This window comes from Phaseolus vulgaris, chromosome 9 (assembly GCF_000499845.2).
Source record: "Phaseolus vulgaris cultivar G19833 chromosome 9, P. vulgaris v2.0, whole genome shotgun sequence".
Taxonomy (NCBI): domain Eukaryota; kingdom Viridiplantae; phylum Streptophyta; class Magnoliopsida; order Fabales; family Fabaceae; genus Phaseolus; species Phaseolus vulgaris.
The window spans coordinates 37,463,018-37,474,922 of NC_023751.2; the positions used below are offsets into that span (position 1 = coordinate 37,463,018).

At 27.3% G+C, this 11,905-nt stretch overlaps 1 protein-coding gene across 1 annotated transcript; it reads right to left on the reverse strand.

Annotated features, from left to right (window-relative positions):
• Positions 1-8,489: 8,489 nt before the first annotated feature.
• Positions 8,490-11,494, reverse strand: LOC137821232 (chitinase-like protein 2). Its single transcript, XM_068625728.1, has 3 exons — positions 10,634-11,494; positions 9,904-10,063; positions 8,490-9,237 (listed from the first exon to the last, which is right to left on the reverse strand). The coding sequence occupies exons 1-3, from the start codon at positions 11,004-11,006 to the stop codon at positions 8,817-8,819; spliced, it is 954 nt and encodes a 317-aa protein (XP_068481829.1). The 5' UTR covers positions 11,007-11,494; the 3' UTR covers positions 8,490-8,816.
• Positions 11,495-11,905: the final 411 nt, after the last annotated feature.

Below are 11,905 nucleotides of genomic sequence, written 5' to 3' on the forward strand. Positions count from 1 at the left end.
GGTTAGATGTATTTTCATATCTATTAAATATGAATATATCATTAAGATTGGTCTAAATAAAATTCTATAAAATATAATAATATAATAGTTAGAAGAAAAAAAAGAAAAAGTCGTGAATGGTGTCCCTTAGTGCCATCTAATCAAATGGTTCCATGGTCTGTAAATTCTGTTAAACAATATGGTCCCATCATGCATAACGTAACTTCAGCTGACTCAAGACTTTTGTTTTTTTGAGTAATTAACAAGGAAACAGACCCACACAATACACATTTATTTTCAAAATTCATTGTTTGTATGAATAACCTTATCACCAAATTCTTAAGTTAATTAAAGATTCTATCCAACTGGATTGCATTCTCAAAAAGTTTTTGATTTTTTTATTCGTATTTCATTGTATACAGTGGGTGCAAACACATGAGCGGGTTTTATGTGGTTGAGTTAGGCTTAAAGTTCACTTCTTAATATGGTATCAGAGTCATTTAAAACATATCTTAGCGAGTGTTTGTTTGACCTATCATGTCACTCGCTATCGGACCGTTATCGGATCACCCATAATATGTTGTTCCACGCACAAGCTGTCACTCTCAATGTGAGGGGATGTTGGGGATCTCACATCGACTAAAAATGAGGATATTTCATTGTATATAAGTGAGTGCAAACCTCATCTCATAAGTCGATTTTATAAGATTGAGTTAGACTTAAAATTCACTTTGTAATATGTTAAATAATAAATAAATTAACATATAAATATTTGAGGGTGTTCTAATTCTAATAAAAAAGAAAGTTCAATAATTCGGGTCTGAAGGGCTCGATATTTATTTTATAAAATAAGAGAAGAATTAGTTTTGTAATTTAGAACAACTCTAGCATTTGAGGTTGAGTTGTACTTAGTGTAGAATAATTATGTTTAGATGAGGTAAAATATTAAAGAAGTCTAAGTTTAATATATTTTAGATGATGAGATTTTCTTGATTCTTAAATAAAGGTTAAAACACTCTTAAAATATCTTATTTTAATTTATTTATTTATTATTAATAAAAAAAAATTCAACCAAACCTACAAGAAAACTATATATCATTTTGTTCCTAACAAACAGATAACAAAATATAATCTAGATTTCAGGTTCCAATTTTTTTTTAAAGTTAATTTAGAATTTATTTTTTTATCATCTGAATTAAATTGTAGTCGTGTTTAAAATCTCTTTAATTTTATCTGGTTTTGAAAGAAGGAATGGGATAAAATTGAAGTATCTAATCAGTGTGGTTGAAGGAAAATCAGTTTGCCAACTTAGTAAGCAATTTAGACCAAACATGAAAGAATAAATAATAAAAAAATATAAAGTTTGTGTCCATATTATGTGCCTTACTTTTATTTATATTTTAATATATGAACCCTATTTTCAGGGAAGTAATCAATCATCCGTCGAACCAAATTTAATAAATGAAACCAAACTTTTCCTCTCTACTTTCTAACAAATATTTACATAATTCAATTCATTTTAAAATATTTATATAATTAGTATATATTTTTCTAATATTAGAACTCATAAAATTGATTAATACAAAGTTTATATTTATTTATATGTTTTGATTTGATTATTTCTAATTAATATATGTTTTCACGTAAATATAAAATATTTGAAGTATGAAACTAAATAATTTATTACACTTTAATAATAAAAGATATGGTAGAGTCGATAAATATTATAAACATAAAATATTATACACATAAACTAAAAAATAAACTTTAAATTTAAATTAATATTTTTAAAAATTATAAAATAAAAATTTATATTTATATATTAAATAAAAATTTATTTTAAAAATAAAATATACACTTTATTAACTAAATTAGATATTATTTTAAAAACTAACAAAATTATTGATATTTAAACTAATTTCTATCATTAATAAATAATGTTTAAATTTATATCTAATTAACTACCAAGTTTCAACTACTAACTCTAAAATCTAGATAATTAATAGTTAAAATCTTGATAATTAATTAAATATTAATTTAAAAATTATTTATTAATAATAAAACATAATTTTTTTAATATCTAATTTAATATTTTTTTAAAATTAATTTTTATTCAATAATTTATTATAATGATACACATATATATTTATTTATTTATTAATTTGTTCATATTTTATTATAAAAAAAATGCAAATATAAAAATTCTTGGGGAGGCTTCCAACATCATATGTCCATCCTTTTATAGAGATTTGCGTACAACTTTGATGCAATGAGAAAGACAGTGAAAAGGAAAGGTGAGAATGGATAAATTGTTGAGGTGGAAAAGAAATGGGCCTAACCGACCCAACTGGATCATAAATAAAACGGGCCCACAAATCCTATCCACTGAGTGTGTGGATTTTGACAAATATTTTTGGATTAGAACAAAGATTAGCCATGTGTGTTCACCATTGAAGCCAAATTCATCACAAAATTTGTTCTTCCATAGCCAAACTCAATGAACACTCTACAATGGTTGCTCAATCATCTGGTATACCTTCTTATCCTTTAATCTATGCAAGGTGACGTGAAGATTTTGCTTTTCATCCAAAAACAGGTTAACCAATTGAAACTTTTCTTGCAAGATCAACTTAACTTTTTCTTCAAATTTTAATATCCATTGTTACATGCTTTGAGTTATCAACTATCATCACTTTTGAGTTCACTTTTCAAAGCTTCTACTTACCTAATTTTCCAACTCTACCCAATTTAACCACTTCTTCTGTTCTCTGTTCAATGCTCTATTTTCAATTTCATCCATAAACTGCAGCTGAAGGTTGATGAATTAATTATTATTGGCTTCGTTTTACTATGTATATAAATATATTATCCCAATGGAATAATGCATTGTGGGTCCTTCTTGATGGAAAATGGGTACATGAGTTTGAGAATATTGCAAGTAACATGTTCGATATAATGGATCAATCAAATCATGGTAGTTATAAGAGATTCAAATCATATCAATAACCAGTTTCCAAAGAACCTTTGCATCATCCACCAGATATATAGTTTAATTTTATTCTATTATTCCACTTCATTAATTTTATTCTATTATTCCACTTCATTTTTAAAAAATATTGATCTACATAGTCAATTATACATATATTTTTTTATAAGATTTTGGTTTAATTTTTCATAGTTTTTGTATTTTTTTTTAGTAATATATTTTTCTGGAATGGAATATGATTGTTATTATTTGAAGTATCTGTCTAACTAACTAATTGATGTCAAATTTTATTATGATGTATATAGATGTGAAATTAATTATTTGCATTAAGATATTATTTAGAATGATTAATAGTTTTTGCTTTTCTAAAGGTTAAATTATTTTTTTCTCTATAATTTAACTATTTCATCTCTCTCAATCCTTTAAACTTAATCTTTTTTAGTTTTTGTGAACTTAAACCGTAAAAACTATAAAAAAGAAATATTATATATATATTTAAAAGTATTAAAATAGTATGTGTAAGAACTAAAAAATATTTTTTTAACATGGATATTAAAAATGAAGCTTGCATAATTATAGGAATTAAATAAGCAATTAGTTTTTTTAAATATAAATATCTTGAAACATATTGAAACACTTAAAAAGACATGCAACAATGAGACAACAAGAGTAATATCTATTATTGGTATAAATCCTGAAGAGTAGTGGCAGACAAACAACAATAACTTTTTGAGTTTTTTTTTTTTGCAGTTACGTTACGTATGACTATCATATTTCTTTGTCTCTCTTTTTAATGTTTATCTTTATTTTTTATTTTCTGAATTTTATATGCTTTTATTTATATCTTATCTATTTTGTATTTTTTATTGTTTGGTAAATTTAACTTTAAAATTTTAAAAATTGTACATCCAACAATAATAATAAGTAAAGTATTTATGCAATAATAAAATTATGGTAACATGTAAGAAGAGGTCTCATATATAATAAGTTTTAAAATTTTAGAGTAGACTGAAACAATGTCTTTTGTACATGTTCTTATCTTAAACAGGACTATTTTTTTTTTCTCACAAACTCTTGGACGAGATGTGGTTACTGTAGTCTGTAGTAATTTACAAAATTTGTTTTCTTAAAAATAAGAGAAAAAATTATTTTATAATTTGAGATTTGTATACTTAAAATAAAAGGCATGATAAATCCAATAAATTTTATTAGAATAAATTTAAGATATTCTTTTAAAGAGAAAATTTAATATGTTTGTCAATAGGATGATTAGGATAATTCTAATTTTGGAACATTGGAAAATAATAAAATGAATCTTGAAGGAATCTCAAAAGACGAGGTTTATTAATTTATGACTTAAATGTGATTATGTCTTGATTTGTGTTATATTTATTTTTATAACTAATGTTCCGTAAATGTTTCGTAATTGATTGAATACTTGTCTTATTTACTGTGAAAAAATTGAGTTTAGGATTACTCATATTTTTCATGAAGAAAATGCGTGTGCTGATAAGTTAGCTAATTTAAGATTTATTCATAGAAAATAATATTTCATTGGTATAATAAGCTTTCATCTAATATGTTTTTATAATTTTTTATAAGTAAGTATATTCTATCTATATATCGCTTTTGTTACCATATAGATTTTGATCTAGTCTCCTCATATTTTTTTTGCATTTTTTTAATAATATTTTTTTCATACGATGACATATGATTGTTGTTACTTGTTGTATCAGCCTAATTCATATAAAACTTTTATATAAAAAAAAGTGAACTAGGTCCTAAAACCCTTATTCTAAACTTTTATTATCTATGCCTATTTTTTCACACATATTTGCTGTTATGATTAAGGATTCGTCTTGCAAAAGTATAACACCTAATTTTTAGTATTCCTTTTTTAACTTAATTAATATTATTTAAAAGTATTAATTAGATTGTAAAATCTAAGAAATTATAAAGTTATGTGAATTTCAACGGTTAATTTGATTAACATAAAACTAAAAATGTTATGACATAGTAAAAGATTCTTCTAATTTCTTTCGATTGTGTATACTTAAACATTTAACGAAGATAATTATCAACTTTGAATAACTTTATGTAAGATTTAGAAACTCTAAAATAAACTATTATTGTTTAATTGGTAGTAAATACATAAGGAACAATTTAATTTGGTCCAAAGATACATCTAATATTACTCTTTACACTCTCTAAATTATTATTTTTACTTTACATTTGTCGCATGTAACCTTAGAGGATAGTAAGAGATTAAACTTGGTTATCAAAATGGTTAAATAATTTTTCTTAAACTTGGTCAATGCCTTAAACATATTTCAATAAAACTTAATCTCTTTGGATAAATTTCCTTTATGTTTGTTGGGATCAAGAAATGGACAAATTGAGAAGTAAAAAAAAATAAAGAAAAAGAGAAAAAGAATCAAAATAAGTAAAAAATTAGATAATTTAAATTAAGTCAAAATAAATAAATAAATTATTATTAATAACTTAGTTTTTTTATCTATTACTGTAATATTATTTATTATAAAAAAATATAGATGTTAAAGTATTTATGATATATGTGGATAATTTTTGCTTCTTTATTTTTATTTACAACAAATATAATTTATCTTTTTTATTTTTTTTATAAAAAAAAATAAATTAAATTAAAAAGGATAAGTGTCTTAACCCTTATACAAGTGTTAAAATCTCTTTTATTCTTTAAATCACTTTTTCTTTTGTCTTTTAACAGAAACATAAACCACTCAACTCTTTTTGAACTTTCTTTCACTTTTTTTTAACAAAATTGAAGTGTTTGACTATCCAAAATTAAGAAAGAAAAAGAACTTAATAATTATTTATGACTATTTCAAAATTGAGTTAATACCTTAAAAGCCTTGAAAACACAAACTTTATAAAGCATGTTAACACCCACATACACAATAATAATGAAACTCTATCCCTCTTTTTTTCTCTCTTGGGCAAGTATTGTAGCACTCATAAGCACCACTTTTCTTCAAATCTACTCCATCTAATTAACTTCAAGCTTTCCACTTTCTCTTCATTTTCTTCACAAAAGGTGATTATTCTCTTCTCCTTCCTTTTCTCTCTACTTTCTTTTTCTTCTTCTAATTATTCTACTAGGTTAAAATGGTAGGTTTGTTAGAGATCTTGGTGAGATTAGTTTCTATCTTGAACAATCCAAAGCTTCATGGAGGCCTGTGGCTTCTTTGTTACTCTCTCTTTGAAAGTTTCTCAGTGATTTTTTTCATAAGAAGAGTTTTATCGTATGTGTAGATTTAATGATTGAAAAATGTGTTCTTATTGTAAAAAAAAAAAAAAAAAATCTCATGTAATGAGCTAATAAACATACAAAAATATGTTAACCTTTTCATTTTTGTTTGTATTAAAACATGAAAAATTATTAAAATGGTTTATTTATAGTCATATTGAATAAATAAATAAATAAAGCATTGATGAAGTGAGTAAAATATTAATTTTTTCTTCTTTAAAAATCCTCCTTTTTTTATTTCCTATAAATATGCATGCTTTTAAATTTCAAATAATTTGAATGTCTTTCTAAAGTTTTGAACAGATAATATTTTTTAAACAATGGATTATGCAGATTGTTTTTTTTTTTATTCATTGCTTTTGAACAATGGATAATTTTATATCTTTTATAGACGATTGAAAAAACACTTTAATATGTTTTAATGTCTGAAGTTTTAGTTGTTTTTATTTCAATACTTTTCAACAATAATTACAACTTTGTTAAAAGCAATTGATTTTTTTTTACAAACACAATGAAGAACCTGATTATGAAGCACATTAAATTGTCCAGATTTGTTAGCAACCTCCTTCACATGATTCTCATTCATTCTAAATGTTATAAAAAAGTTGTTGATAAATTTTATAAATATTAAAAACATATATAACTTTTCTAATAGATGTAATAAAACGTTGAATGATTTCATGGCTATATAATTAGCAATTAAATTGTTACAGGTGAGCTTTCTAATACATATTTGAGTATTAATTTAAGGAACAATTTTTTTACTTAAATTAATGTTTAAGAAAATATAATACTTTTTTTCTTCATGTTGCTTTCTATATTTTGACTTAAGACAATTTTCTTTTACGTTCAACATATGAAATAGAAAATTTGAAAGGCCCTTCCGGAACTGATTTTGGGACCCAATAAGCAAGCATATTCAAGCCTGTTTCTTTCTACACCTCCATAACACTCATATTTCTTAAAATATTAAAAATATCTTTTATTCTATTAATGTTTTTCATAAAAAAAAACTTTCAAATTCTATAAATCAGAATATTTTTTTTTATAAATACATTATGGATTAAAGAATTCGTAAGGTATTTCTGAATCGGCAAATACTTTTCAAATTCTACACTCAGGATGTGTAAATTAAGAAAAATACATTCCGAATTATAAAATCCAAACTATATTGGAATTTTCACTACAAAAAATCATGAAATATAAATCAATTTTTAGAGACCAAAATAATTAGTTACAATAGTAACTAAATTAAAGACCATTTTAGAAACTAAAAAAAATTGATTTCTAAATTAGTTTTTATTATTGCTAAATAGTTTCTAAATTGGTATCTAATTAGCAACCAAGATTTTTGCTACCAAATTTAGAAACTATATAATTAGTAGTTAAAACCTTATTGCCAATTAAATATCAATTTAGAAACTATTTAATAATAATATAAACTAATTTAGAAATCAAATTTTTTTAGTTTATAAAATAGTATCTAATTTAGTTACTATTGCAAATAATTATTTTGGTATCTAAAAATTGATTTCTATTTCATGATTTTCTTGTAGTATTTATAATCCAAAATATATTTTTTTTTTTAAAATAAAATATTTTGGATTGTAAAATCCGGAAGGTATTTCTGCATTCTACAGTCCAAGATATGTAAATAGAAAAAATATATTAGGGATAAAATGGTTTTTTTATTTTTTTAAGAATAAAATGATTTTTTTGTCTCACCTATGGAGGTGCCTGGAGAAATTGCGAAGGTACAGGAAGAAACAATCCTCTTCAACTACTCCTTTGTGTTACACTTGCTTGTGAGGTATTTTATTTTGTACCCCCATAGTTTGAAGTTGCACCTCCAGAAGATGGTAAAATGACCAATTTGCCCTTATCTTCTTCATCAAACATGCATCCTTTCTTTTCCGCTTTTCCTTATCTCGGGATCTATCAATTCACCGGTTCTTTTTTTATTTATTTACTTCCATGAAAGTATTGGAAAATTTAAAAATATTGATGATTGTGTACTTTTATTATTTTCTCTTATGAGTATCATCATCTTTTTACCTCTCCATATATTGAATGTGTGTGAAAAATCATTCGATGAAGGAAAATCCCAATTACGCAGTTTAGACAAAAAAAAAAATGCATGGACACGCAATGGGATAGTGATTATCCAATGGAAGCTTTGTATCATTTGATTTGTGAAATGCACAACATAAAACAGCAAAATAGTAAATGGAAATCAGATTATTGTGAAACTTGGTATCATTTTGATTGCACAATATACAAATATAACAAAATTGTTACAGCCTTTAGTGATCAAATATTCAATTGTATACATTATACCAAAATAAATTCAAATTATAGAAGAGAAAGGATACATCAAAAGCCAAGATATATGTATGCAAAGTAATAATCTATACACAAATTAACTATGAGTGTCCACTCCAAACTTGTTTCACTCTCATCATGTGAAGGCCAAAGTAGTTGCAATATCTTGTCTACTTGCCTCCTTTATTAAGAATTTTTAGCAGGATTCAAGAATGGAGGCCAAGAATCTCAACCAAGGAAAGATCAATTTGAGGAAGAAGATGGTGCAGCAGAGGGCTTGAAAGCCTTTTGTTCAGCACAGGAGAGAACTTCATTAGTCCCTGCCTCTTCTCTGCCAACACCCATGAGATCAAGGTAATAAAGATAGTGAGAAATGATGTTGTTCATGGCCTCATTATCAGATCCCTGCCCACAAGTTTGGTCCCCATAGAGCAAGTTTATTGTGGCACCAAATCCAGGTACCCTTTTGGACAATGTGTCATTCTTGGTGGGTTTCCATTTCCCAACAAACACATCATGAGGTGATGGTAGGTGCTTCTCAGGTGGGGTCATCCACTGCCACATTGCAGCCTGGAAGGCTAGGGTGGCATTTTGTTCTATGTATTCTGGATGGTTCAACAGATCCACCTTCAAGGCTTCCCCAGCTTTTCCATAGTTGTAGTTCCTGTTATCAAGGAAGAAAACACAAGGAGTTTGATCACAACTATTGCTCAAAATTTGGTAAAATCTTTGCATAAAATGCTTCTGACTAACCACTTCTACAACTAGACTTGTATAAGGCATTTTTTGTTTCTGCTTATGAAGTTAACACAAGCTAAGAAGTCTAATGTTTATGCAGATGTTATCAAAATAAGCAAACAGATGTAATAAATACTCCAAATGGTGGATAAAATCCACCAGACATTATTTTATGTTACAAGATTATGAGGTTCTGATGAAATACATTAATATGTGGAAAACAAATAAATAAGGAGGTTTTCAAGAATGGAAGCATAGATTACATTGAAATCTTCATAATGACGCAAGTTTGGTCATGGATACGTTTAACATGTTTTTCTTACTTACATTAATGTTTCGAAACTTTAGTTTGCATGAGATCTATAAAAAAGGTTGAGGTATAAGGATTGAGGTTGGAAGACATTTCTGTTTTTAAGGATTGAGGTATCCTTAAAATACTTCCATTATTTCTCATTAAAAAAACAGTTTACGAAAAAAATTTGATAAACATGTAATATGATGGAAACCACATAATTTTAGACCATGCTGTAATTTCTTCAAATGTAGAGTGATGAAATTAAAGGATATTGAAGAAATCTGAATATGTGAGTACCAGTAAAGTGGAATGGCACCACGACCATGGTATGCTGCACCAGGAGAGCAAGGGTAGGTCAATTTGTAGTATTCATCGCAGTAGAGTTTATCAGGACTCAATTCTTTGTTGTAGCATAAACCCCAGGCTAAGGGTCCCCCAGTAGCCACCCCATAACCACCTGAAACATTATTCCAACAATGATTACCATACAATTTCATGGTCTTAAACAAATTACCATGAAATAATCAAATTGTTATAATATCATCATATGTCTATACAACGGCCCCTCACTTGAAATATTGAGATCATGAATTCAACAAATTGAAAAACATAATTGTATAAGAATAAGGGTATCCCCAACAATGATCATATATATTCATATCAGATGTGGTATCATCAAAAAAAAACACTTCACACAATTCAATTTGTCAATCAAATATAGTTTTGCGTGTGAATTGCAGTAGTAGCAGAACTGTAAAAACAAAGGAATAAGAAGATTTTTAAGAATGAAAGAATAGATAGTCATAAAATCTTCATTATGCATAATTGAGGATCTGGTCGTAGGTAAACTGCGAAGGAAAAATTAATATGTTTTTCTTATTCTGATTGTTATCTTGAATCACTCTCGTATGTACGAGGTTTATCAATATGAGTAAAAGTTATATGTGCACGGTTAGAAGAGTTTGATCTCTTTAGTGTTTTTGGTAATAGAAAAAAATGATTCATATGTGAAAGAAAAGTGACTCACAAGAGGTTTTGCTGCCAACATGGCCAAGGAAAGCTGCAACCTCCTTCTGGCCATTGGTGGTTCCTCCGGTGGTGCCAAAGCCAAGAGGCTGATACAGAGCTGCAGCAGTGATAAAAGAACGGTAGTCCCAGAATCCAACAGCATGTGCCACTGGCGAATTGCGCTTTGCAAAGAGGTTCTCAAACTGGTAGGTCTGGAAGTAGTCAGAGATGGTCTCATTGCAGCAATAAGCAGACCAACCCTTGCACTCCCACCCTTTGTCACACACCTTCTTCCCCTTCACAGTCTTCACCACTGGCTTCACTGATGGTTGTCCATTCCCAGCCACCAACATAGCCGCAACACTCAGCACAAAAACCCATGTTGGGCTCATCTTTGTCTCTTTCTTCTGTCTTGAATAATGTTTTGCTGTGTGGTGTGTTTGGTTAGCACCAAGTCATCAGAGATACTATATAGAGATGTTGCATGCAGGAAGAGGATTCTAGAGAGGCTGTAATGTGGAGTGAAAGGAATGGAAAGCGAGTGTGTAACTTATTAGGAGGAAGGGGTTTTTCAGAGTTGGAATAAATGGAGCTTTTGCTTCCATTTTCATTCACGTTTGAGTAGAAGGGAAGAAAACTGGAAGGTGGATCCATGTAATTAATGTGCATTGAGCTAGTAATAGCAAAACCTACTACCATAATAGTTATGGACTTTGGCCCAAATCGTGGAGTTTTGTCATATTTAGCGTGTTTATTTAGCCCAGATTGCCATCAATACTTTGTTTGTAAGATTGCGTGAATTGGTGGAGTGAGTGTATGAAAGGGCATTTTTTGTTCAGTTAGGATATTGTGTTTTAATTTTTATGAAGGTATGGTTTAATTTGAACTGTGTTCTTTAATTACTTAAAAAAATAATAGTAAAGTGTTTTAAAACATTTATTTCATCTTAAAACAAGAGAACTATTATCTTTCTTCTCGGTCGATTTATCTTCCCTCTCCTCTAAGAATGTTTCTTTTGTCTTTCTTGTATTTTTCTATTTCTCGTCTTCGTGAATTTCAAGCTCATATGATATCTAAAAAAAGCATTCCGACGCTCAAGTAAATATTCTATATTCGGCACTTTGTGTTATTAATATTTGATGATGACGTACATGATTCTTAGATTTTATACCTATTTATATGATTATCATGAGCTCTTTGTTATCGGGTCAGATTAAAAGTGTATTGTCTAGTGCTTGATCACTGATTAGTGTCATTAATCTTCTTTTTGAACATAATGATTTTGGTTGTG